This window comes from Gopherus evgoodei, chromosome 6, assembly GCF_007399415.2.
Source record: "Gopherus evgoodei ecotype Sinaloan lineage chromosome 6, rGopEvg1_v1.p, whole genome shotgun sequence".
In the NCBI taxonomy this organism is placed as follows: Eukaryota; Metazoa; Chordata; order Testudines; family Testudinidae; genus Gopherus; species Gopherus evgoodei.
This window is the reverse complement of record NC_044327.1, coordinates 92,513,221-92,540,952: the sequence shown is the minus strand read 5'-3', so window position 1 is coordinate 92,540,952 and position 27,732 is coordinate 92,513,221. Positions and strand designations below refer to the sequence as shown.

The following is a 27,732-nucleotide window of genomic DNA, read 5'->3' as shown; positions in this document are numbered from 1 at the left end:
AGTCTAGTGTGAAAGCAAAATACTGGCGGGTAAAGTATGCAATGCACTGTTCGATTAGCCATGGTGTGGGGCGGGGCTAGTGCACAACACTGCCCCATCCTGCCCCGGGAGCAGGGGGGGGGGGCACCTACCCCAAGAGAGCTGCCTCGTCCGCCAACTCCATGCTAAGGAGCAACCTTCCTTCTGCTGGAGCCGTGACCCCTCCCCCGGCCCGACTGGCACCCTGGAGCCGTTCCGCTCGCTCCAGTGTCCGCTGAAGCCATGAACCCTCCCCGGCCCGGCTGGCACCCTGGAGCCGTTCCGCTCGCTCCAGTGTCCGCTGAAGCCATGAACCCTCCCCGGCCCGGCTGGCACCCTGGAGCCGTTCCGCTCGCTCCAGTGTCCGCTGAAGCCGTGACCCCCCCCGGCCCGGCTGGCACCCTGGAGCCGTTCCGCTCGCTCCAGTGTCCGCTGAAGCCGTGAACCCTCCCCCGGCCCCCAACCACCTTCCTGCCTCTCCCGCCCCTTCCCGCGGGGACCACCCCTCACCAGGCCTGAGAGGAGAACGCCGAATTACGAGCCCGGGAAGTGCCGGGAGGATTTCTGGTATCCAGCCAGGAGTAGCCGCCGGCCGAGCTCATCGATGGCGCTGGTGACGTGCGGCGGGCGGTTTGAAAGCGCGACGCGGCGGCGGTTGAGCTGCTGCCGGGATGGAGCCGCTGCAGCGAGTGAGGGACGCGTCCAAAGCCCTGGGGAAGCTGGTGGCTCACAGCGCTGCCGCCGGTGGATCCGTGGAGGCCGGGGCGGCCTCGGGGCTGGGGGCTGCGGCTGGCGAGAAGCTGGACCTGGTGACCCTGCTCCGGTCAGTGCTGCGGCCGGGGGATCTCCACCATCCCCGGAGCATCGGCCGAACCCGCGGGTCTCCCTGCCGGGCCTGTAGTTCCAGGGCCCTGGGTCCGGCTCTGATTGAAATGACCCCCGGGCCAGGTTCGGCCCTGCCCTTTCTCTGGCACCCCCGGGCCCGGGCGTGTACTGGAGGGGGACTGACGCGTGCCCAGCCCCGATCCATGGGCCCACGTGAGCTAGGGATGCAGCCCGCCCAGATCTGAACCCCTCCGGGTTTCTGATCATTCCAGGAGAAGAAAGTAACTATGTCTGGTGGCTTTGCTGGTGCAGTCCTGGGGTCCCCTTCCGAAAGAGTAAAGGGAGAAGCCTGGAGCCCTTAGTGTCTATGCTCAGTAAAACTTCAGCATGACACTCTCGTGTGAAGGTCTGTGTAACAGGTTATGTCTGTGTCAGTGCGGCTTTCTTGGTTGGCTAGTTCTTCTTCGAGTGATTGCTCACATCCATTCCAGTTAGGTGTGCGCGCCGCGCGTGCACGTTCGTCGGAAACTTTTTACCCTAGCAACTCCAGTGGGCCGGCAGGTCGCCCCCTAGAGTGGCGCCACCATGGCGCTCTATATATACCCCCCGGCCCGCCCGCTCCTCAGTTCCTTCTTACCGCCGTGTCGGTCGTTGGAACTGTGGAGCGCGGCATAGCTGTCCTCCACGTCCCTAGCTCTCCTAGTTTCTATCGCTTGTCTATCGCTTATCTCTAGTTCCATATAGTTGTTAATTAGTATTGTTAAGTAGATAGTTTAGTAAATAGTTGTTAAGTAGTTCTTTGCCGGGGGCTTAGCCCTTCCCGGCACCCGGCGCCAGGCTCATGCCTGTTTCGCCAGGCTTCAAGCAGTGTGCGGCCTGCAAGAAGCCCATGCCTACCAGCGATCCCCACGAAGCGTGCCTGAAGTGCCTCGGGGAATCGCACAGATCTGACAAGTGCCGCATCTGTAAGGCTTTTAAGCCGAGGACAAAAAAGGAGAGGGATCAGAGGCTCCGAACTCTCCTAATGGAGGCGGCACTTGACCCGTCGACTTCGCAGACCGTGGTTTCGGCACCGGCACCGGATCGCTCCGGCACCGAGAAGACTCCCCGGCACCGACCTTCTCCGGCACCGGAATCAGAGCCTAGGCCGTCGAAGTCTGATACTCCGGCCAGGCAGACCCGGCTTGAGCGCCCGGCCTCGACATCGGCCGCGGCGCCGCCGGCACCGTCAGCACCGTTGACTCCGGGCCCGGCGGGTCCGTTGAGTCCGGTGCCGCCGAGCTCCCCCATGAGATCTGGGGTTGAGATAGTGGTCCCATCCACTCCGGAGACCTTCGCCTCGGCTCGGGACCTTATTGCCCTGACTGAGCCCACTCGGCTGCCACCCCCGGTACCTCCGGTGCGGGTTGTGTCCAGAGGCAAGCCCATGCTGTCGGCGCCGCCCAGAGACAGTCGTTCGCCATCCAGGTCCCGACGTCTTGGGCGCTCCAGATCCCGACGCCGCTCGCAGTCCCGGCACCGCTCCCCTCAGCGATACCGGTCGCACTCGCGGCAACGGTCGGCATCGAGACGGTCGCGGTCAGGCTCCAGTCGGCGTCACCGGCACCGCGACTCCAGGAGCAGGTCCCGACGCTACTCGCCGCACCGGTCGACCTCCCGGCACCGAGCTGGTGGCAGGTCCCGGTCTCGGTCGACCTCCCGGCGCCGAGCTGGTGGTAGGTCCCGGTCGACCTCCCGGCGCCGAGCTGGGGGCAGGTCCCGGTCGACCTCCCGGCACCGAGCTGGTGGCAGGTCCCGTACCGAAGCGGCACCCGGTACCGATCAGGATCCCGGCACCGTGATAGATCCCGATCCCGGTCCCGATCCCGGCACCGATATGACTCCCGGCACCGGTCCCCGGCACCGAGACGATCCTCCGTGCCGGCCCGCGCGGACCCATACCATCCGGGGTCGGCCCCGCCGTGGCCCTCGAGACAGCCGTCCGTATCTTCTCAGACGGACAGTGGGTATGCGCTCGGCACCAACCGGCAGGCGGCGCTGTTCGGGGATCCGCCGCTGCAAGACCAAGGCCCACAACAGTGGGGATTCTGGACACCCTGGGCATACCATCAGGCCCAGGGCCCCCAGCAGCTCCCTGCCAGACCGGCGACTGCGGAGCGTAGGGCCCCTAAAGCCTCCTTGTCTCGCCCCCCTCCCTCCCCGGAAGGGGAGGAAGGGTCCAAACAGCAGGACTCCGCTGTGGCTCCGGAGGCAGAGGCGAGGGCTGAGGATGACCCTCAGTGGACACTATCGTGCCTGGGGTCTCCTCATCCTCCTCCCCGGATGAGGCGGTGGCGGGTACCTCCTCCAACAGTCCCCCCCCGCTGGATCTCAGGGCGCACCAGGACCTCCTCAGGCGTTTGGCTCAAAACCTGAGTCTGCAGGCAGAGGAGGTCTCGGAGATAGAGGACCCAATTGTCACCATCCTCTCTTCCGATGCTCCCACCAGGGTCGCCCTGCCGTTCATACGGACCATCCAGGCCAATGCCAATACTATCTGGCAGTCCCCGGCCTCCATCCCTCCGACAGCGAAAGGAGTCGAGAGGAAGTACATGGCCCCTTCTAAGGGGTACGAATATTACATGTTCACCCGACTCCCGGTTCACTGGTAGTGCAATCGGTGAACGATAGGGAGCGTCACGGCCAGGAGGCTCCGGCCCCCAAATCCAGAGAAGCCAGGCGGATGGACCTCCTTGGCCGTAAGGTGTATTCGGCTGGGGCACTGCAGCTCAGGGTCTCTAACCAGCAGGCCCTGCTGAGCAGATACGCCTTTAACTCCTGGGTGGCAGTGGACAAATTTAAGGAGCTGCTGCCACAGGATGCTCGCCAAGAGTTTACGGCCATCCTGGACGAAGGCAAGAAGGTCGGCGCACGGCCTTACAAGCCTCCTTGGACGCTGCGGACTCGGCTGCCCGTACCCTCGCGGTCAGGAGTTACGATGCGTCGCATCTCCTGGCTGCAGGTTTCCGGCCTTCCGCCGGAGCTCCAGCACACGATACAGGACCTTCCTTTCGAAGGCCAGGGCCTGTTTCCGATAAGACAGACCCCAGACTTAAGAGTCTAAAGGACAACCGGGTCATTGCGCGGTCCCTCGGGATGCACACCCCCGTGACACAGCGTAGACCCTTTAGGCCGCAACAACAGCAGCACCGTAGGCCGTTTTCCCAGTTCCGCCAGCGGCAGGACCTTTACAGGCGCCGCGGCAGGAACGGCAGGCGCAGGCAGTCTGGGAACCAAGGGGGGCAGAACCAAGGCTCCTCGAAACCCCCGCCTGGTCCTAAGCCTTCATTTTGAAGGTGCGCCCGAGGGCGTGGTAACAGTTTCCCTATGGATCCTTTCCCCCCGTTTTCAAGCCGCCTTTCGTTTTTCCTCCCGGCGTGGTCCCAAATAACATCGGACCGCTGGGTCTTAAGCCTGGTGCAGACGGGATACCGCCTGCAGTTTGTTTCGTTTCCTCCTTCCCGCCCTCCTTCCTCGTCCCTCTTCAGGGACCCCTCTCACGAGCAATTCCTTCGACAGGAGGTGCAGACGCTCCTCAGCAAAGGAGCTATAGAGGCGGTTTCCGGAGAACGAGAAAGGCAAGGGGTTTTATTCCCGCTACTTTCTGATCCCCAAGGCCAAGGGGGGCCTCAGGCCTATCCTCGACCATGCGAGAACTCAACAAATACCTCGTGAAGTTGAAGTTCCGCATGGTATCCCTGGGGACCATTATTCCATCCCTGGATCCGGGAGACTGGTACGCCGCCCTCGACATGCAGGACGCGTATTTCCACATTGCCATTTGGCCGCGCCACAGACGCTTTCTCCGCTTCGTTGTGGGGGCTCTTCATTATCAGTTGTGCAGTCCTCCCATTCGGCCTGTCCACGGCCCCGAGGGTGTTTACAAAATGCATGGCAGTTGTCGTGGCGCATCTTCGGCGCAACCGTATCCACGTGTTCCCTTATCTGGACGACTGGTTGATTCGGGGCACGTCGGAACACAGGTCAGCAGCCATGTCCGCCTGATCACCGCCATATTTGCAAGTCTGGGCCTCTTGATAAACACAGACAAGTCCACTCTGAGCCCACGCAGAAGGTGGAATTTATCGGGCGGTCTTGGATGCCACTGTGGGCAGGGCCTCGCTACCCTCTGCAACGGTTCCAGACCATGGCAGCGATCGTTCAACGTTTGCGGTCAGCCCCGTTGACGTCAGTGAGGACATGTCTAACCCTGTTAGGCCACATGGCGGCGTGCACTTTTGTGACCGGCTACGCTCGGCTACACATGAGGCCTCTCCAGCTGTGGCTTATCAGCCGTTACAGGCCGCAAAGGCAACCTTTAGACATGTTAGTCACAATTCCCCAGAAGGTCTTAGATTCTCTCGGCTGGTGGTTGGACCAGTCCGTATTATGTGCGGGTCTTCCCTTTCACCCCTCTCAGCCATCGGTATCCCTGACAACGGATGCCTCAGATCTGGGCTGGGGGCCCACCTAGGGACCCTGCGGACCACAGGGCCTGTGGTCCCAGGAGGAGGTGGGCTCCACATCAACATACGGGAGTTGAGAGCGGTCCGCCTTGCTTGTCAGCGTTTTGTCATCAGCTTCAGGTCGTTGTGTTGCCGTGTTTACGGACAACACGACGACGATGTACTATATCAACAAGCAGGGCGGCACCAGGTCCTCCTCCCTGTGCCACGAGGCGATACGTCTCTGGGACTTTTGCGTAGCCCACTCCATTCACCTCAGGGCTTCCTTCCTCCCTGGAGTACGGAACACTCTGGCAGATCGATTGAGCAGATCCTTCCTGTCACACGAGTGGTCCCTTCGCCCGGATGTCGCTCTCCTCCATTTTCCGGAGGTGGGGTTATCCCCGGTGTGGACCTCTTCGCGTCCAAGGGGAACAGGAAGTGCCGAGCGTTCTGCTCCTTTCAGGGCAGGGAGCCGGGGTCGATAGCGGATGCCTTCCTCATCCAGTGGTCGACCCACCTGTACTATGCATTTCCCCCGTTCCCTCTGGTCCACAAGGTCCTCCTGAAGGTGCGCAGGGACAGGGCGCTCGTGATCATGGTGGCCCCGGCGTGGCCCAGGCAGCACTGGTACACCATGCTGCTGGACTTGGCCATAGCCGACCCAGTTCCCTGCCCCTTCATCCGGACCTGATTACCCAGGACCACGGGACCCTCTGTCACCCAGACCTGCAGTCGCTGCACCTAGCGGCCTGGCTCCTGCGTGGCTGACTGGCTCAGAGCTGCGCTGCTCTACGCCCGTGATAGAGGTGCTCTTGAGCAGCAGGAAACCGTCCACAAGAGCCACATATTCAGCGAAATGGAGCGCTTCTCCTGTTGGTGCGTAGAGAAAAATCTCCGCCTATGGAAGTTTCGGTTTCCGAAATATTAGACTACGTTTTTTCCCTCAAAGGGCAAGGTCTGGCTTTATCGTCATTGCGAGTCCACCTAGCAGCTATCTCCACCTTTCACCCGGGTGTGGACGGTCGCTCCGTTTTTTCTCACCCGACGGTGTCGAGATTCCTCAAAGGGCTGGAACGTTTATTCCCTAACGTCCGTCCCCTTGCCCCAACCTGGGATCTTAACCTGGTGTTGTCCCGGCTCATGGGACCCCCCCTTTGAGCCGTTAGCTACTTGCTCCCTGCTCTACCTCTCTTGGAAAACTGCCTTTCTAGTGGCTATCACCTCAGCTAGACGGGTGTCGGAGCTCCGAGCTCTGGTGGTAGACCCTCCATATACGGTCTTCCACAAGGATAAGGTGCAGCTGAGGCCACACCCTGCTTTTCTGCCCAAGGTGGTCTCAGCCTTTCATATCAACCAAGAGATTTTCCTTCCGGTTTTTTTCCCAAAACCTCACTCCTCAGGCAGGGAGCAGCAGCTCCACTCGCTGGATGTCCGTAGGGCTCTCGCGTTCTACATAGAGAGGACTAAGCCCTTCCGAAAATCCCCCCAACTTTTCGTGGCGGTAGCAGATCGTATGAAGGTCTTCCTATCTCCTCCCAGAGGATATCCTCTTGGGTTACGTCCTGTATCAGGACTTGTTATGACTTGGCCCATGTCCCTGCGGGCCGTGTGACTGCGCATTCTACCAGGGCGCAGGCGTCGTCGCTGGCTTCCTAGCCCGTGTGCCCATCCAGGAAATCTGTCGGGCAGCGACCTGGTCATCGGTCCACACCTTTGCTTCCCACTACGCCCTGGTCCAGCAGTCGAGGGAGGATGCGGCCTTCGGAACTGCAGTGCTCCGGGCCGCGACTTCTCACTCCGACCCCACCGCCTAGGTATGGCTTGGGAGTCACCTAACTGGAATGGATGTGAGCAATCACTCGAAGAAGAAAAGACGGTTACTCACCTTTGTAACTGTTGTTCTTCGAGATGTGTTGCTCACATCCATTCCACACCCGCCCTCCTTCCCCACTGTCGGAGTAACCGGCAAGAAGGAACTGAGGAGCGGGCGGGCCGGCGGGGGTATATATAGAGCGCCATGGTGGCGCCACTCTAGGGGGCGACCTGCCGGCCCACTGGAGTTGCTAGGGTAAAAAGTTTCCGACGAACGTGCACGCGCGGCGCGCACACCTAACTGGAATGGATGTGAGCAACACATCTCGAAGAACAACAGTTACAAAGGTGAGTAACCGTCTTTTCCCACTACCAAAAGGAAGGGGGAGGGTCGATGGGAAATCAAAACCAAGACTGACAGTCCCCAGGAGCAATGAGGAGAGGCTAAGCTCCAGATCAGGGTGGGCAGGTTAATAAGGGAGGCAGCAGGCTGGGGGTGGGGTCCTGGCTCTATGTGAGCTGCAGTTGTCTGGGTCAGACGGAGTAGGGCCAAGCTAAGGAGAGAGCAGGGGCCTGAGCTGAGCTGGGGAGCAGAGCTGTGCCAGTCAGAGAAGCAGCCAAGGGATCAGGTCAGTGCTGGGAGCAAAGCCACAGAAGCAGCACAGAGATCAGTCCTGTGCTGGAGGCAGAGCTGCAGCAACCAGAGCCAGGGAAGCCAGAAAAAGCAGCCCAGGGAGCTGGAGCCAGAGCAGCACCAGTGCTGAAGCGGAGTGGAGCTGGGGGCTGGATCAGTCTAGAGCTGGGTGCAGTGAGCAGTTGGGAGAGCGAAGAGGGACCCTGGGCAGTGGACCCAGCACAGGGCGATACCCCCAGCCAGGAGGCCCTTGCAGGCCAGACTTGGAGGGGGGTCATCACCCTGACAAGGGGTGGGGGGAGTGAAGAGGCTGATGCTGGAAAGAAGGGTCCTGCCACCGAGAGCCTGACGCCTGGCCTACGCTAGGCAGAGGGTAGGGTGGGGTTGGCATGGTAAGTTGGTCTAAGTTACACAACTTCAGCGACGCTATTTTCGTAGCTGAAATTGATTTACTTAGAGCTACTTACCGCAGTGTCTTCACTGCGGTAGGTTGACTGCTGATGCTCCCCCGTCGACTCTGCCTATGCGTCTGGCTGCAGTGGAGTCAACAGGAGAGTGCTCGGTGGTCGATTTGCACAACTCCACTAGACATGATAAATCGACCCCTGCTGGATCAATTGCTCCGGAGGTAAGTGTAGACATGCCCTGAGAGTGTGTGGCCACCACCAGTGCAAGTGTCCAACCCCCGACATTCCTGCAGCACAGTCAGGGCCTGAAAAGGAGACCTGAGATGTGTGAGGAACAGACTGAACTTTCCTTACATTCCAGTGATGCTGTTTGTGATGTCCCCGTGCCACAGAGAGGGGTTATGTGTTTTCCTTGAACCTTTCCCATTTTTTTCTTTTTTTTTTTTAAATTGATTGCAGTTTAATAAATTGTATTTGCTTGAACTGTTTGTAATGATCAGTGGGTCACGGAAGTGTCCAGTGCAGAGAGAGCACCCTGGAGTGAGGACACCGTAGCCCTTGTCCTAAGTAACTGCAACAAGGTTGGGGGTTGAGTCCTCCAGGAATCCTGGGCCCAGCCTTGTTGGGGTTACAAGAACTCTGCCACACAGGAGGGTGGAAGGGGAGCCCTCGAACTCAGGCAGGCCTCTGGGTAAAGGAAGTGGGAATGAGGACCTTAGATCCTTTTGCTAGCCCATTTCACTGGGGTAGTGTGTAAGCCAGGAAAGTTCCCCAAATAGTGGGCCTATTCCCCCTGCTTACATCTGCGTTGCACAAAATAATGTGTTTTTACACTGAGAGATCCTAGGGGAGGCAAGGCACTGTAGTTCTTATCTTAACAGAAGTATTGAAATAAACCTGAGGGATATAGAATTGACACGCCTACCTACATCAAATAAGAACTACTTGGGTTAATTTTCCACTAGGATTTACATCAAGATATCTATCCTGATGAAAATACACTCCCCCCACCACACACCCTTGTGTGAAGATGTCACCTGAGTCTATCGAGGTCATTGTTATCACAGTGACTGTGCTATTGTAATTCACTACTGGTTTTGGGATCCCTTTAGAACAACAGATGCTGTTAAAAAACAAACAACCTTCCCCACCCCCAGAACTTGCAAATATTTTGCTAGGTATGCTGCAAAATACTCTCTTGATCGTGTTTTTAGGAGAGGGCTGAGGGGTATGCTTCCCACAATAACAAATGAATGGAAAGGAGTTTCTTTAGGTGTCTGACTTCCTTTTGAAGTGTCTGGGATTTTATTTGTTTAGAGCTTTAGATGAGGTGACTTTTATTGTTTTAAATCTAAATAAAATAGATGCTTTTATTTTACTTTTCTTCTTTCTCTTATAGACTAGAGAACAAATAAAACAGCAACTTATGGAATATAATACAACAGTTCATGCAGGTAAATTTCTTCTTTCTTTCTTGTCATTAGCTCCACAGCAGCAATGGAGCCAAATGAAGTCTTCCACCACTTTCTATTTGTATCACTTTTCCTGCTTCATTATCTTTAAACCCTTTTCTTCTGTCATTCTTCACCACATCTATCCAATGCAAGTAAATGTCCATGTTGTCATAACAGAAAACAATGTATCTGCATGCTCTATCTTAATTTGACTGATATTGCAGTAAACTAATAAAAGATGAGAAACCAATAATAAAGGTAAACATTTTAATTTTTTTTATTCTACAAACAAGATGCTTGTTCAGATTTTATTAAATACCTGTTCTTGCACTGAACATCCAACCTCTTTGTTTGCAAAGTTATAATCCTGTGACAATGGTGTGGTTTTTGGAATTTCAAATTAGACCCCTTTCAATATCATCACAAAGTTTAAAACTATAATAAAGGCTTTCAGAAAAATGTTCAACTGACATCTCACATATTCTATGTAAACAGATTTTTTTTTTTTTCAATCTTGTTAACTTAAAAATACTATTGATTTGCAGGTGAAGAAAGCATTCCAGACCAAGCCATAGAAGAAAAGCTAATTGAGGCGTATGTCTTCTGATAACTATTTTTAACTTTTAAAATAGGGGTAAGGGGAAAGCTGTCGTAGGTTCTATTCTTACTGCTCTCCTTTTAATAAGAATGTTGGATTAATTATCAGAGCTTTAATTTCACTTGTGGAGTGTGCAGGGATAAGCAGAGAAATTTTATTCCACCTCTCAAATATTTTTTCATACCCATAGTCTTCAGAGTGTTGGCTGGGATTTAGCTACAAATATCCAAGTGCTAAACTAAATTACACTTTAAATGAGAATAGAATCTTATGTACATCTCTTAAGTATTTTGCCTATGTTAGGCATTCAGATTGCAAGTGCATTTAGGGTCCAAAACTACATTGGACTTTCAGGTTACTGGTTCCTCTTTTATTAATTATACTTTTATAATAAATATGCTTTAAAAAAGGGAATGTACTCTTGTAACTGGATGTAGTGAGCAGAATATTTCTAATGTATCTTAAAGAGTTCAGATAAATAAGCATCAGAAGCAGAAACGAGATACAGATTCTGTTTTCAAACAATATTCCTAATGATTCAAACGGCGGGAGATACAGACTTCTCTAAATAATGTGTTCTTACTTTTCTTTCTGGTCTTTAAAATGCCGATTATGAATAGAAAAGTGAAGGCATTCCCCTTCCTGATTTTTCTCCATCCCCAAATCTGTTCATAGTACGATTTTTGTTCTGTTAGATATTTTTAAGCAACCATAATCAGAGGAGAACCATGACTGCAGTTTTTGGCACTAGTTCTGAGTGCTGTTTTGCATTACTGAGAGACAGCAGGAGCATCTCGTATTATGGCCTAGAGGAAAAAAGTTACATGTTCATGTGGTGGCGCTAGTTAGTTCTGCAATGTAAATATCCTTACAAAGGAAAAAGTCAATAATATTATCTAGGTTGCAAAATTGGCCAGATTCATGATTGCTCATGCAATCTTAATTCAGTCCTTTTGTGCATCCAGTTTGTGCATGGAATGAGACTGAGATCCTACTGGGAAAAAACTGATTGTGATTGTGTAATTAACGATCAAAATGCATATACTCAGTGTGGTTGAATTAAGGTTGCATGGACAATTACTTCTTAAATTTCAAGTGCTTGATTTTTGTAGGCTAAATAACATTCTTTTAACTTAGGGATTTGGGTTTGTTTCATGTGTAATTTTTCTCAACAAAACTATTAGTTACACAGTGGGGATTTGGTATGTGTCTCATCATGAGAATTTGAATCCTCAGCTTTCACTACTGCAGAACCAACTTCTACAACTTGGGCTACAAGACTAACTCTGATAGTGGAGGGCTGGCATCATGTGCTGAATCCTGGGGGTGGCTGAGGGGAACTTCATCTGACTCACTCCCTTTGCCACCTTGGGAGCTGAGGGAGCTTCTGTTCCATCTGGTGCCTCCAGAGTAGGGGTAAGGAGCTTTGATCAGATGCTGGGGTCAGGAGAGTAGTGGGGAGAGCCTCTTTCTTCTCTCTTTCTCTCCCTACTCTGCTATAGGTTCTCCACAGTATTCCTAGTGGACAGGCTGCTGTTACAAGGTTGGTGGCAGCAGGATTGGGCTCTTTAGAATGTTCATTGGGTTTGCAGGCTACCAACATCTTCTTGAGGAGCCCAATTACACTTTACAAAGCAGTTAGATCTGAATGGAATTTCACTTTACAAAGCAGTTAGATCTGAATGGGACAAAGAAAGGGCACTTCTGTAGACTAGACAATTTCTCCCTGCTGAGTATTAAAGGTCTGCTGCAGACAATGGAGGTGATGATGGCTCTTAAAGAAGAGTTCACAAGAATACTTCATAATAGAGAGTTTAAACAAGAAAGGGTTGCTACTAGGTCCCCCTATGGTAAATTGGGGGATGGGGGACCTGAATCTGTGAGTTGGTAGGTCTTAGTGCTTCTCTTTAACTTTTGTTCTTCCAAATCATTATACAAATATTCTTTCTGCCATAGCACTGGAAACCAAGTTGGTATCAAAGCACAGCAGAACACATGTGTTGTGGTACCAGTGGCACAATGGTATCATAATCAGTCATCCTCTGCTTTTTAAAGGAGAAGTTCATCAATAATATATTGGAAAAGTGTCTTACTCCAAAAGAAGGCAGTGTAACCATGTTTTATTTAAAGTGTGTCATTTTTGTTTGTAGAATTCTAAAGTCTTCTGCTATTGCATTTGTTTTTAGTGCTGCAGAAGATCTGGAAAGAGAAACGGAACAAGTGAAAGTCTCCTTTCAAAACAAAACACTGGCGTTACAAAGGTAAAGCTCCTCTTAAAGTTTTATTCTGAAATTTTGTTTAAATAGTAACAGAACTACATAAGACTTTCTTAATGTTGAACCAAGAAGTTAGAGTTGCAATTAACATCAGAAATGTTAGAATGGTGGTGTCACATTTTGGGGTGCAATCCACACTAGTGAGGTTGTGTCGGTACCTGCCCTGTAACTCTGGGGTGCCTTAAACGCTCTGCTGCTGTGACTCACAGCCCAGACACCAACAGTCAGCAAACAAGTATACAATGGTTCAGCATTCTGACCCCACCAGCCAGGCTAGAACACAACAGCCCCACCCTGGTCTCAACCAGTCTTGGTTCAAGGTAAATTTCTTACCAGTCTTTTTCTTTCTAGCCATGGCAGACTTTCAGTCAAGACATTCCACAGAAGTACAAGGTGCTTGTTTCCCTTGTCTTCCTAGGTGAAAGATCTTTGCCTCAGCAGTTTTTCACTTGTATTCAGTTCCCAGAGACGTCAATTACCTTGGCTGCAAGAACTCTGACCCCTTGTCTGCCCAGCGATGGATGCTGTCTTCTCTCTCCCTATATCTACCCAAACTCAGTTTTTTCCCCAGACTCAGATGATTGCATGCTATTCTTCCTTTCTTGTGAACTTCCCATTTCCTTGCTGATTTGTATGTAAATAGGGCTTCCATTGTTTTTGGCCATACCTTGCTTAATTTTACTGGAGACAGGTAGTTAGTTCCTTTCCTTCCTTTCTGGGGCAAAACCTGTTTCTTCGTGTGTTTGGTCACAGACTTTGAATTATTATATCATTAAGTATCCATAATTCCTCATACAGTGTTAATATCTTTGTGAAATGTATGTCTTAATCACAAGTGTTAGCTTTCATAAGACTTTACTTGATATACTTTTATAATACAGTAATATTGTATACAGTCAGTTGATTCAATTGCTTATCATTTGAGGTTCATACTCCTGCAATAGGCTGTCTCCACTCACTAGCTGTGTTACCTTTATGAAAATATAACTTCATTGTCTCTGCCTGATGACAAGGCTGGTGACACAAACAAATACATATTCCTTTGTCTAAGGCAGACTGGGCTTATGCATTGCTTGCCAAACACCTTTTAAGAACATAATTCTAGCACATATTCATAACTTTGTATGCACCCCCATACATACATCACGCAAGAACATTAATGATCAGTGAGTTATTAATTTTCCAGTGATATCTTAGATGCCATCTTGTGAGTATATGTCTTGACAACAGTGTGTTAGGTGTAGTGAGTATGTCAGGCTTGACAAGAGTTGCTGACATAGCATAATGAACCACCAATGTGCCTCTGTCACAGGTGGCCAAAAAGAATGTAGACAAATATACCTTATAAAAGGCTAAAACAAAGAATGCTCCAAACTTACGTCATGGAAGGGCCCCGATCCTGAAAAGATGAACTTACTCATCTATATTCAAATAGTCTTACTAAAGCTAATAGGATTGTTAACATGAGAAGTTACTTACATGCATAAGTCTTTGCAGGCATAGGCCCGTAAACTGTACATTTCTAACACTTCAGAAGTAATCTGTATTTACTGTGCAGGAAATTCAGTGAGAGAAGCAGGAATTAAGAAAATAAAGTTTTGCTTTTTCCAGCTTGGGTACCTAGGAGTTGATCTTCTTTAAGCTATTTAATAGGAAGCTCATAATACAACAGATCAATGAAATTAACCGGAATAAAATATGGTACTAGTTCTGGAGTACAGGTTCACAAAATAAAATAATAAATCCAAATTCCCCTCCCTCCCATTATCAGCTTTTTAGGTATATAATTGAAAGGTCAGAACTGAATAAAAAGGCATTTGTTTTTGAATTATCAGTTTAAAAATATCTCTGGTTTCCTACTATGGATTTAAATGACAGTCTTTATTAATTTGTGAGAAAGAAACTAGATTTGACTCAAATTTATGAGAGAGAAGAATCTTTTTTGGGAGGGCTGAGGAAAGTGGCAGTACTTGCAAAAATGTTGTCTGAGTCTAAGGGCTTGTCTACACACAGAATGCTACAGCAGCACAGCTGTGTTGCTGTAGCAATTCAGCAATTCTTCCATTGACCTAGCACTGTCTACATGAGGATTTATGTCAGCTCAACTACGCAACTCGGGGGTGTGAATTTTTCAAACTCCTGACTAGCATAGTTCAACCGACCTAATTTTCTAGTGCAAACAGGCCTAATTTCCACTAGAGACATCTTCTCCTCCCCTGTCTACTATTCTACCAAATCTCCAGTGAGAGCTCAGCGGTTTTAGAAACTCCTTGAGCACAAAATGACAGCTTTCTTCAGATCTTAAATACTGCAGTGCTTCCCAATGTCCCACACCTGGCTAATCCACAATTCAGCTCCAGAGAGGAGAGCTGAGGGCTTCTGCTTAGTTGGATTGCCTAGTTATTCCTAACAAAACCCAGCTCCAGGGAGGAGAGCTGGGGAGACTCCTGGCTAAGGAGAAAGTATGGAACTAACTAATACAGCCCAGTTCCAAAGAAGAAAGCTGGGGATTCCTGCTTACAGAAGTACTGAAAAGCGGTAACCCTCAAAGGAACCAGGAAGCATTCCTGGCCCACACATGGTTTTCAGGCACAGGAAAGAAGAGTCTCCAGAAGGAAGGAGACAGAAACTGTTAGTTGGGCTTAACCTAAAGCAATGAATGTCCCTGGGTATATCTGAGTGAGCTTCTACCTGTGCGGGGATGGAAGGGCACTCTTGTTTATAGCCCAGGGAAGGGAAGTGAGGAAGGGTTGACCTGTGGTACCATGCCTGACTGAAAGGGGGTGACCTCTATGCCACCACACAGACCATCAAATTGTTCACTCTGCTTGTATGTTAAATCCTTTCCCCAAAATCTTTGTCTGTCTGATCTATTTAGACTGTATTCTCTCTGGGTTAGAGAATATTATTCTACATACAGGGCCTTTCACAATGGGACCGGTGATCTGTTAAGCACCCTAGGTGCTATCGTAATACAAATAATTACAACTGTTAATCATTAACAACAACTTCATTGGAACATAGGGACAGATTATTTTATATAAAAATGCAGCATGTATGGAAAGTGGTGGCTCTCCTGCATTGGTGTTTGATTTTCCCCATAGAGATCCATGTCCCTGCACACCTCTTTTCCCCCTCCTCCTCCTCCATTCATAGTCTTGGATTAAGTAGGATTACTGAAGTAACTGAAAGAATTAAAGAGTGGTTGGGGGACATTCTCACTTTAACACACACACAGAACCTGGAGGGAGCATATTAGAGGGGTTTTTTGTTTTTGTTTTTAAATGACCATTTATAAGAAAATCCTCAGATAATACATTTTGGGTGTACACCTCTACCTTGATATAACACTGTCCTTGGGAGCTAAAAAATCTTACCGCATTATAGGTGAAACTGTGTTATATCGAACTTGCTTTGATCCACTGGAGTGCGCAGCCCCGGCCCTCCGGAGCACTGCTTTACCATGTTATATCTGAATTCGTGTTATATCGGGTCACATTATATCGGGGTAGAGGTGTATTTTACATATGCACCAAATACATGAGAAGAAACAGATGCTCAAACTCAGTTTTTCTTTCAGCTTTATCTAAGGTTTTGTTTTTCCTTTGGCTTTCTCATCAACCAGAATTTTTCCTCTTTCCCCACCATGTGTAGGATCCAGCTTATAGATGCCCTCAGAACCAAACTGAGACACAATGATGCCGACTCAAAGTAAGGTGCTTTTTTGTGTGCGGTTGGTGAGTAGGGAGGTGGACCTGACACTCCAGAGTAGAGAGACTGTCAAACTACCTCAGTCATTTTTTCCTTTCTGTTTGTTGCACAGTTCCACTGGGTAGCTAAAAAGTGGTACTAAGGGACGTTGTCTGAACAGTTGGCTTGGACAACCTTCCTTCCCATTCTAGGAAATAAAAATGCTCCACCTCCATGATGCCTTCACCGCTAGCCTGAAGGCAAAAGTTCTAGGTTACTTCTTAACCTAGATTTTCTTTTGCATGATGCTGCCACTATCACCTTGATGCCTAGCAAGTTGTGTACCTTTTGCACAGTGCTAGAACTGTTGAAAATTAAATCCTGATGATCTGATAAGGGTGCAAAGAGACTATTTAGTTGATTTCTTGAACTGTATTTAGCATAATATACCCAGGGAATAAATGTATACTTTTTCAAGTGCTAGAAGCACATTATGCTTTTAATGATGCTAAAGGAACAATCTTTCCCTAATCCAAATCATTATGATTAAAATGTTCATAGTGTTAATTTATGGTTTGGTAATTAATTAATTATTTTCTCCCTCATTAGGTTGATCTTGGAAACTATAAAACACATAATAATGCTTAGTACTGCAATACTTGAATCTCAGGAGGCAAGTATCCTTGGTATTACTAATTATTAAATCATTTTCAGACTTCAGTGGGTTACCAAAATACCTTTTTAAACATAGTTCTGAGAGGTGATCTGATTCTTTTAGGAGAAAACTCTAATTTGTCTATACTGTTAACATCTTAGGTTTGAGATTTATGTTGATATTGAACCTATTATGATGGGGATAATAGATGCTGTCGATTTATGTTTGGGACTGTCTGTCTGCTGGAAGTTAATCTATAGCAATTTAATCAACAGCTATACAGCGGAAGGGACATTAGCCAGAGGGATATAACTGCTGTGAGGAGCCTGAAACATGATGCATTTAAATCTATTCTAGAAAGGGAAGTTTTTATTTTGAAAGGCATTGTGTGTGTTCCACATTTACAGTTTTGATTTAGTCTATATCCAATTTAGTCTATAATTAAAAAGACTGAAAGTTGTGGATTCACAGACTTTAAGGCCAGAATGGATAACTGATCTATCTAGTCTAAACTGCATAATGCAGATCATAGAATTTCACCCAATACTTCCTGCTGTAGTCCCAATAACTTGTTGAATTAGAGCATGTCATTTAGAAAGACATTCAGTCATTATTTAAAGACTGCAAGTTTTCCAGACAGGTGCTTCATGGAGCTCTTTTCTGAATCCTCAAATTTTAAAACATCTTTCTCAGTGTTTAGACACCAAAGCTAGATGCAGTATTCCAGTAGTGGCTTCATCAATGCCTTTTATAGAGCTAGTATTGCATGCCTACTTTTACTTGAGATGCCCATGTTTATACATCCAAGAATCAGGCTAGCCCTTCTAGCTACAGCTTTACATTGGGAGTTCAGCTGGCTTTCTACCATGTCCCCTTATTCTTTGTCATAGTTGCTGCTTTCCAGGATAATTCCTTGTCCTGTAAGTGTGACCAGCATTCCTAGATAGATAACTTTGCAATTGGCTGTATTAAAGTGAATATCATTTGACTGCACCCAATTTACCAAGTGATTCATATTGCTCTGAGTAAATAATCTGTTTTTTATATTATTCACCACTCCACCAATCTTTGTGTCATCTGCAAAGCAGTGATGTTATGTTGTTCCAGATCATTAATCAAATATTGAAGAGCATTGGGCCAAGAACCCTCCAGACTCTCACTAGAAACCACTCATTAATGGAGAATCCTCAAGAATTACATTTTTGAGATCTATCCACCAGTTTTTAGTCTAATATGTGCCTTACTGATTTTGTATAGTGCTGTTTATTTTAATCAGAGTATTGTGTAGTAGTAAGTCAAATGCAAAACTGATCTTGAGAGCTGAAAGTCAAGCTGGATTTTTTCTGGTTCATGTATCATCACCTTTAACAAATATTCTGCAAGTCAAATTGTCCCCTCAGTTACAACTGCACAGGTCTGTTGTCAGTGATCTTCTACAGGTGTAATGAAGGGCAGAATTTGAAAACAATGGGAATGCAAAAGCGATCCTGCATTTGGAACTTAATGATACACAAACCAAAAAACCATAGTTATCATTGACGGTAATACAATTATTTTAAAAATGATTTTTTCACTAAAATAAACAGGTGACTGAATATACAAAGAGAGAGTCTTCTCAGTAAAGCTTTTTACATAGAACTGCACTTTGCCTCATTGTTCTATTTAATTTATTTTGTGTATAGGATTAGTACCTATTAAACAGTACTACAGATTGACAATATATTAATATCAATATGTCAAACCCTTTCTTAACACAGCAAGCACGTGAGTTGGAAGAAAAACTGAATGAGATTAAAAAAAGGAGATTTGGTAAGTGCTAGGAAACATATATTGTCTTGCTACCTTCTGTATCTTTCAGATTGTAAGCTCAAACTTTTGTGACAAGCTTAAAAAGTGTCTTTTGACAACTAAGTTATCTTGTATAACTGTAAAGCTCTGGTCTAGATGTAAAACTTTCTAAATATTAAGTACGGTGTGTACATGAAAGTGAGCTGGTATGTTGAATGTCTGCAGTCAAACAGGACAGGTACTATGGTTTAAAACAAGGAGACTGGAGAACTTCAAAAGAATGCAGTCTCATTCCACTGTTTCCTACTAAACATCATTTAGAGTGCTTTAGTTCAACAAACCCCTATCTTACAATATCTCTTTACATACCATTTTATCATACTGTACCTTTGTGTAATGTTTTGGTGGAAAAGTCTGATTCATAAAGATCTCATCGTAAAGAATAATATTTTGGGGAGAGGGAATGGTTATAACATGCCTACATGACTAGGCCAGGGGTTGGATTTGGATTTCTTAAAAACCATTCTTCAAAACTAAATTATATGCAGATCTTTACAAATATCGTACCAGCCTTTTGAATGGCATAGTTAGTTAAAACTACTGGCAAAACAATAAGCTTTGTTCTTTTACTGTCCATTTGACATAGGGAAAGTGCGTGTCTGTGCTTAGAAATCCAGGGCGCCCAAACTTTTCTTCGAACGATCTCTTCACAGAATCATAAAAATTAGAAAGAGAGCAAAATATATTATTAGGTAAGATAGGACATTGTTCTGTCAGTCCAGGAATTGTTCCCTACAGTATGTTTGCTAGGATTTTATCCAGTCTAGTTCTAATCTTTCATTTTTCTGTGAATTGAATAGCACTAAAGCAAGCTGGAGAACACAAACTGCTACAGATACACACTCTGAAGAAAAAACAAAAAGAGGAACTAGAGAGCATGGAAGTGGGTGAAATGTTGAAGAGACTATGTAGAAACTTGCAAAAAGAAACACAGATGACTACGTTAATTCAAAATATCTTCCAGGTAACTTAATCTGTTCCTTTGAAAATAGGATAAATTTGTAAATCTCATTTCTTTCGTATTTCAACCAAACACAACTTATGAACTTTTTGGCAGGCATTCAGCTATTTTTTGGTGATGGATATTTACTTGAGAGAGAGACTTTATAGAATCTAAAAATGTCTGATTAATTTACTCTTTTTAAATTGTAATTTTTATAACTGCAAACTGGCCTGTATGTAAATATCATGATTTTGGTACTTCAGATACTGAGAATCTTAAACTATTTCTGAAATGATGTTTATCCATTTGTTACACCGTTTAAGGTACTTAAATGATATAATGGGTCTTCTAGTTGAATGACCATTAAATCCCAATTAAAACCTTAAGGTGGAAGAAGGGGTAGGAGCGTGTTTTGAAAGTTTTGGATATTAAGAGGAGAGGCGCTGATGGCTGTATCATCACCTTCTGTAAAGATGAGTGGCATTGGGAAAAATTTCAAAGGAAGTGCCATTCATTTCTGTTGAGTGATCATATGTTTACGAGAGGTTGGTGTGGATGTTAACATTGCATTTGTAACTCCATAGTTAAGAATGAGAAGGTACTTCCATTCTGAGGGACTGAAGTCAAGATAGAGATTGCCATTGTCTTCAGTTGACTTTGGATCAGGCCATAAGTAAGGCTAAGATTATGTTACGGAGGTTGTGGAAGTCATGGAATCTGTGACTTCCAGTGACCTCTGTGATCATGGGGGCCCCACAGCTGACCAGCTGCTGCTGGCAGCGGGGGACCCTGCAGCAGCCCAAACTCCACAGGCAGCAGGGTGGCTCTGCGTATGCCCATTTGGGGTACTGTGCCACCTTGTGGTGCCTTGCAGTAGCACCTACCAGCAGTGTTTGCTAGAGCCATGGTTCTTAACCTAGGGTCTGCAGACTGTCTAAAGGGTCCATTTAGACTGAAAACTGAACAGAATTCAACTATATGTATAGACAATAGATTTCCAAAGGGGTCTGCACTGCCACTTGAAATGTTTTAGGGGTCTGCCAATTGAAAAAAGGCTGAGAACCACTGAGCTAGAGCACTCTTCTCCTCCCTGACCCTCCCGTCAGCATCACTGATGTACTGAGGGCAAGGCTTTATAGGTGCAGAGCATTCTCCCCACCGCAGTTCCTTCCAACTGCATGCCACAGACTGCTGTGAACCTCTTCATTCTCGCCAGAGCATCTTTTCTCAGTAGTTAGCGTGAGCTGTTAGTTTAGTTGGTTAGTGATTCTTTTTCGGTTCCATGTTACGGTGGAACTAAAGAAAAAGAATGCAAGGCACTTGTGTTTTAAGAGAAGGCCTATTTCCCCAACTCTGAGATCCTCTTCCATATTCCCCATCAGGAAGAAGATACTAGAAGGTATGTGGAGGGACCGTTTCACAGATCCTCCTATTCTCCCTCTTCCTCAGTGGTCTGTGGTTCTCCACAAAAAGCCAATTCCCCATATCTCCTGCTGGATCTGTTGTTGTCTCTGATCCACTCTGTCTCAGATCCAGACCCAGATTTTTACTGAGGGAGATAGAGGAAGAATGCAGAGACTGACAGTGTGATTGGGACCTGTCTTTGGTCCTCCCCTGGCTGGCATATTCTCACATCCTAGTTGCTAGGGAGACTGGCAGCCCTGGTGCCTATGATTGTACTGGGGGCCACCTTAGGATTTTTTTTCAGCTATTCTCCATGTGGATAGAGAGGTAATGTCTCATCTGCAAAGGATCCAGAAGCCCAGAGATACTTTGATCCAACTCTTCTGGACACACTGATGATATAGGCAGTGATTCCTGAAGTTTTGTCCAAGGGAGAAGAGTAGGAGGAGGTAGCCTCCACTCCTTTTAACAGAAGCGGATGGACACGGATTATGAACCAAATCCATCACCTGACAAACATGTAGGGGTGGCTTCAGCCTCCTGTCCAGTTGAGGACGCAATGCAGTTCCACAATCTGGTGGACAACATGGTTTCCATCTTGAATCTACCTGTGGTATCTTTGGAAAAGACTACCTGCCTGGTATGCAATATCTATGGTGCTACAGCTAAGAGTAGGATATCCCTACCCATCATAGATGGACTGCTACAGTCAACCAGATCCATTTGGTCCACTGCTGCATCATCAGCCCATCTCCAAAAAGCCAGATAAACTATACCAGCTGCCTTCTGAAGGTTTTTCTTATTTTCATGCTAATCTTGTCTGAATACAATCTCTGGTGATGGCTGCTGTCCGCCATAGAGCAAGAACTGAGCAGAAGCACTCCATACCAGCTGATAGAGGGCAAAAAGATCAAGTCGTTAGGGAGAAAAGTGTTCTTCCTCGTTCTTCAGTATTAGGGTGATGAATTATCAAGCAACCATGGCCCATTACCAATTCCATTTATTGGGTGGGGGGTGGGAAATGACTTTTTATTTTTATTTCACCTGCCAGATGACAGAAAAAGGTTGGCTAATGCCCTCTTAGTAGAGGGTCAAAATGTAGCTCAACTTTCCATTTGAGCTGCCTTTGATGTTGCAGACTCTGTTGCAAGCGCATTGGTATCTGCCGTGACCATTAGGAGGCATGCATGGCACCATTCCTCATCCTTAACTATGGACACTAGACTGAAGGGGAAGAGGAAAATCTGTTTAGCGAAAAGACACGAGTTACTGTGAAAACTGAAGGATATAGGATCGATGGCTCGTTATCCAGGTCCAATTCCCTGCTAGAAGGAAGCCCTCTCCCTCTTTCAGGTACCAGAGGCAATCCTGTCCACAGTCTTCAGTGTCCTATTTTTTTAACAGATCAGACATCAGCAATACCAGCAGCAGGCAGTTTCTCAGAGTCAATATGAAAAAAGGCCTTTCAAACCAAGGTCTAAACCTAAACAATCCACTGCATCATCAGCATCCTTACCACAAAGCCTCAAGGCCCCAGTTTTGACAAGATATGCAAAGAGTCAAAAAACAGTTAACTAAGACCACTCTCTCCTTTAATTTGGGAACAGACTAGCCTACTTCATCAATGTATGGAGGCAAATTGCCTTGGATCAGTGGGTCCTAGAGATTATTGAAACAGACTATGCCAAACAATCCAAAGGTTGCCTCCCCACAATTTTCCCTATCCTTCTCTTTTCAGGAATCCCACACTCAAGATGATTCTTATTGCAGAAGTGGAAACATTTCTTCTGATAGAAGCAGTCAGGGATGTTCTCAAATACCTGAGAGTCCAGGGTTTGCAGAAGAAGGATGGGGGGTTTTAACTGACTGGCCTTGAACATGTACATATGGAAGTATTGGTTCCGTATGTTGACTCTGGCACCATAGTCCCGTCACTGTCGGTCATGGATTGGTTCACAATTCTCTATCTAAAAGATGCATATTTTCATACTTCAGTTTGTATCATGCACGCTGAGCAGGTATAAAGGGCCAAGCTGTCACTGACTGTCCTCAGTTCCTTCCTACTGCTCATGACAATTGTTAGAGCTCCCTGTCCTTGCCTCTACAAATCTTTAGTCAAAATCTGTAAATAGTACCTGTATATAATTTAGTGTAGATTAGAGGGGGGCGGGGTTAGTTAGTTTTGTGGGGTTTTGTTTGTTTGTTTTAAAGTTGTTTGTTTTCTGTGGTTCCAGCACCCAGTTTGGGTACTGAAGATATGCTGTACTCTCTGGGTTTCAAGCCTTGCCACTCTTGTAATTAGGCAATGCCTCATAGTGACCCTCACCCCAACTGTTGTAAGTGCTTGAGGAAGGCTTGTGAGTGGCAGGTGTGATATATTTGTAAGGGCTTTAAGCCCCATTCCATCTGCTGATGGCGTTGGTGCCACATCCTCTGTCTGAGTCATCTACCTCAGTTCAGGTACCAAGCACCTCTGTGTCAGCACACATCACACATTTGCCTCTTACCATGCGATCTCTCAGCAACCTTGAGACTATGCTAAATTTGGATGAGTGGTCCTCCCGTCCCTGTTCAAATAGACTCTAAACCCAACTCCAGATAGGACTCCTTTTTGAGTCACCTACAGTAGAATGATCATGAGCAATCACTCAAAGAAGAAAGAACTGTTACTAATCTCTCTGTAGCGTGTTCTTTGAGTTGTGTTGCACATGTCCATTCCACAACCCACCTCTGTCCCCTCTCTAATGGAGCTGGTCTGGTAGGAAGGAACTGAGGGGGTCGGGGTAGCTCAGCCCTTTATGCCTGGGCAGTGTGTGAGAGACAGCAGAGGGTGCTCAGGCCTCCCCAGCAGGTGCTGCTAAGGATAAATACTCTCCAGCTGTGCACTGGAGCACACAAACACCTACTGTGGAACACCTCTTAAAGTAAAACAGTTATGGAAAAGTTAGTAACCATTTATTACTTGTAACCAGAGTTCAAGATGGCTCTGCATGTTCACACTTCCCACCCAGCTTACCTCTTTGTTGGAGTCCTTGTTTCATTCTGTCCCTCTGGCTTTGTGGTGGAAGGAACTGAGGTGGAGAGGGAGCTCGACCCCCTATATAGCCTTGCCCTCATTACATCAGTGACACTGTAGGGGTGGGGGGGGGGAATGGAATGAGAATTTTGTAGCTGACACTGCTAGAAGGTTCTACCACAAGGTACGAGGAGTACTTGTGGCATCTTGGAGACTAACAGATTTATATGGGTATAAGCTTTCATGGTCTAAAACCCACTTTATCGAATGCATGCAGTGGGAAATCCGGTAGGTAGGTAGGTAGGTACACACACACACAGAACATGAAAAAATGGGTGTTGCCATACCAACTCTAACGGGACTAATCAATTAAGGTGGGTTATTATCAGCAGGAAATAATAGCCGACCTTAATTGATTAGTCTTGTAAGGTGCCACAAGCACTCCTCGTTCTTTCTGCTGATACAGACTAACACGGCTACCACTCTGAAATCTGCTACCAGAAGGTGGCGCAGTACCCCTAAGTGTGAATATACCTTCATTTTTGTAAGCATCTCAATATTTCTTGAGGGGAGATATCCTTTGGGTTGAAATTAATACTTCCTGTTCTCAGCACCAAGATCATATGCATGGTGTTAAAACAACACATTTTCTGTGTTTTGAGTTACTAAAACTAGAGATTTTTTTCAGTTCATGTATTTTATATACTGATTCAAACTTTAAAAAAGGCAACAACTTGGGCAATTTCTTACTAAGTGACAGTTAAAATAGTGTTTTAACATTTTAGGGGTTTTTTTAAACTGGTTTTCCTATGGCATTTAACCTAATGATAACTATCTTATTACAGGGCATCATTATTGGAAGTAAAGTCAACTGGGCAGAGGATCCAGTTTTGAAGGCAATCGTTCTACAGCTTGAGAAAAATGTGGACTGTATCTGAATAAGCCACAAGACTTTTTTTTTTTAAGCTATAGTTTTTATATAATATGCACCAATAAACCGGAGTTCAACTAGACTGACACAAGTAATGGTAACAATAGCAAGACAATTTAAGAGACTTTGAAAAAAGGACCTTTCTACAAGTGCATTTCCTCTGCTATGGTGATTCAGATGTGCAATTACACAGTTGGTGGTGCAAAACTGAATCATTATTTTAAGGACTTAGATTGTAACATTACAGTCTGAGCTGAGGTAAGTGCATAGTTGCTCAAGTCCAAGGAAAGGACTGCAGCTGTCTAAGTCCTGTCTGTCCCTCCACACCAAGGAGCACAATGATCTGTTATTGGCTGGCATATTGAAGGCTGGAAACAAGGCTCTGCTTTCTTCCCCCATCTTCCTGCCTGGGAGTGGGAGTAGCAGTCCTCCTGGTGCTGTTCCTCCCTGAAGTGTGACTCTCATTGTGGGATAGCCTGTGCAGGAAAGTAAGGCGGCATCTCACTCCCCTAATTCCCCTGCATCCTTTCGTAAGGACATGTCCCAGTACTGCACATTGTGAAAACAGTAATCGGACAAAGGGTGTGTATAGTCATTTACAAAGGCTACTATTGATAACCAGTGTAGCACTTTGGCCAAAAGTGTTATGTATGATTTAAAACTTCTTTAAAAGTTGAGCTCATTTTATTTTGTATGACTTCAAAATGACTAATTGGTTTTGATCATCATTTAGTCTGTGCTGTATCTGCTCCTGCAGCTCTCTAACACCAGCTTCAATAAAAACTGTCTGTCCTGAATCACAACAGCCAATATAGAGAAAATGGGGGTTGTGCAGAAGGCATGTGGAATGTTTATATAGGCCAGTGCCTGAGTTTCTATACAATTGAACTTAGTTTTAACCTTATTCTTTACAATTTGACAGATTTGTATCTGGACTTCATTCCACACTTAAAGAAAATTAAGTAAAAAGTAACATTTTGGATAGAGGAAATGCATTTAGTTAAATAAAAATGCAGGTAACAAATTCAAAAGAGGTGATCTGAAGTTGGGGACAAAACTCTTAAGATGAGAATGAGACTTCTGTTTTTGTTAAGCTTCAAAATGCAAAAATAGATTAAACTATATACTGTAGTTTTAAGTCTTTCTTAGTAATAACCTCAATAAAATGACTCGTGCTGACTGCTTCCCTTTGTCTTCTCATGAATCTTGCAGCTCTTCAGAATTGGTGATAATATAGTAAATAGTCTGTATTTTTTAATGATCTCATATGAAGTAATACGTATGGAAGACTTGGTGCTATTTTAGAAGTTACTGACTTCCTTCTGTCCTAGCTTCTGTTGACTCGGACAGGCATGTTAGTTTAAGTGACTGCTGACAGAAAATTCAGTATCTTCCACTGTTACAGTTGTGTTGGTTCTAAGATATGAGAGAGTAACAGTAAGTGAGGAAATGTGTTTTCTTGGACCAGTGTCTTCTGGTGAAAGATCCCAGACCTGAAAAAGAGCTCAGTGTAGCTCAAAAGCCTATACCTTCCACCAACAGAAGCTGGTCCAGTAAAAAAAAATATTACCTCAGTCACCAACTTTTTCTGTTGAAAGAAAAGGCTGTTTACCATAAGTCTGGCTTATGGTCCTTAATTCTCCCATCAGCTCCAGTCTTTCTCCCCTCTATCCCACACCTGTATCCTTGTTCATGCCTCTGGTATAGGCAGATGTTCACTTCTTTTTGAAGTACTAGCATGCTTGTGCACTCTAAATTGGTATCTGCCTCCTCTGATTCAGCCCCTTCAAAGAGCACTATTGCAGAGCAGGGACAGCAGCAACATTCTCACCCTCCAAGAGCAAGGCCACCTCAGTGAAAACACTTGTCAGTGGTAATAGCCTCCTTAAATCAGAGAGAAAATGCAGCTGTCACTATTTGTGGCAACAGGGCACCCTTCTTTGAAAGAAAGTATAGTACCTCTACTGCTGGTTAGGACCTGTGAAAGGAAATTGGCTCAATGCTCACGGCAATAAGGCTTCACTTCTCTGACCTCTGGAAACTACTGCTTCACAGAAGAAGAAGCCATCAACTCTCTGGCCATGGTCTTCTCTGGAAGAAATGCACAAGCTGTGTCATAAGAGGGAAGTGTTTAATTAAGTTAAATCTGTCAAGCATAAAATAAATTCAGTCCACAATAGGTGTGCGTGCTCACCATGTCCACCAGTGCCAGAAGTTTTTCCCCTAGGAACCCCTGGAGTGGCACCTCCATGGCATGGTATAAGGTGCGTTCCCCACACCCTCAGTTCCTTCTTGCCGCCAGTGAAGGTGCTTCGGAACTGCTTTGCTCCAGCTTTGCTGTAGCTTGTCCCAGAATTCTTGTTCTTTCAGTGTATGTGATGTAGTTAGTACTCAATTAGGTTTAGTTTAGTTTAGCTAGTGCGCCCGGGCCGGGTTTTAAGTCGTGTGACAGTTGTAGGCAGATGATGCCAGTGAGTGATCTGCATGCAGACTGTTTACGCTGTTTGGATGAAACTCATCTCAGCTATCGCTGTAAGATGTACAAGTCATTTAAGCCTCTGACCAAGAGAGAGAGACATTAGGCTATCCTCATGGAGTTGGCATTGACCCCGACTGTGACGCACCGCTCTGAGTCAGCACTGGGCACTGCAATATCGGTGCACAGTGACGCCCCCAGTGCCAGCTACTAGTCAGCACTTCTCCCCGTCCACGGGGCATGCCAAGAAGGCTAAGA

At 46.5% G+C, this 27,732-nt stretch overlaps 1 protein-coding gene across 5 annotated transcripts; it reads left to right on the top strand.

Annotated features, from left to right (window-relative positions):
• The first annotated feature begins 560 nt into the window (after nt 1-560).
• Nucleotides 561-26,181, top strand: CENPH (centromere protein H). 5 transcript variants are annotated; one of them, XM_030567638.1, is made up of 9 exons: nt 561-841; nt 9,583-9,637; nt 10,183-10,231; nt 12,422-12,496; nt 16,166-16,222; nt 16,811-16,874; nt 18,614-18,665; nt 19,505-19,668; nt 24,913-26,181. In XM_030567638.1, exons 1-9 carry the CDS (start codon nt 623-625, stop codon nt 25,003-25,005), a joined length of 828 nt encoding a protein of 275 aa, XP_030423498.1. In that variant the 5' UTR covers nt 561-622; the 3' UTR covers nt 25,006-26,181. The 5 variants fall into 5 exon arrangements, with proteins under 5 accessions (XP_030423498.1, XP_030423500.1, XP_030423499.1 ...); XM_030567640.1 differs by having other exon boundaries at nt 641-707; XM_030567639.1 differs by lacking the exon at nt 561-841 and adding an exon at nt 8,271-8,404.
• The last annotated feature ends 1,551 nt before the right edge of the window (nt 26,182-27,732 follow it).

Bases quoted from the DNA above. Each gene is read 5' to 3' on its own strand.
- CENPH (XM_030567638.1), top strand. From the start codon at position 623: ATGGCGCTGGTGACGTGCGGCGGGCGGTTTGAAAGCGCGACGCGGCGG. The intron at 16,223-16,810 runs GTAAGGTGCTTT...CTCCCTCATTAG, and splicing joins CACAATGATGCCGACTCAAA to GTTGATCTTGGAAACTATAA. The intron at 18,666-19,504 runs GTAAGTGCTAGG...TGAATTGAATAG, and splicing joins GATTAAAAAAAGGAGATTTG to CACTAAAGCAAGCTGGAGAA.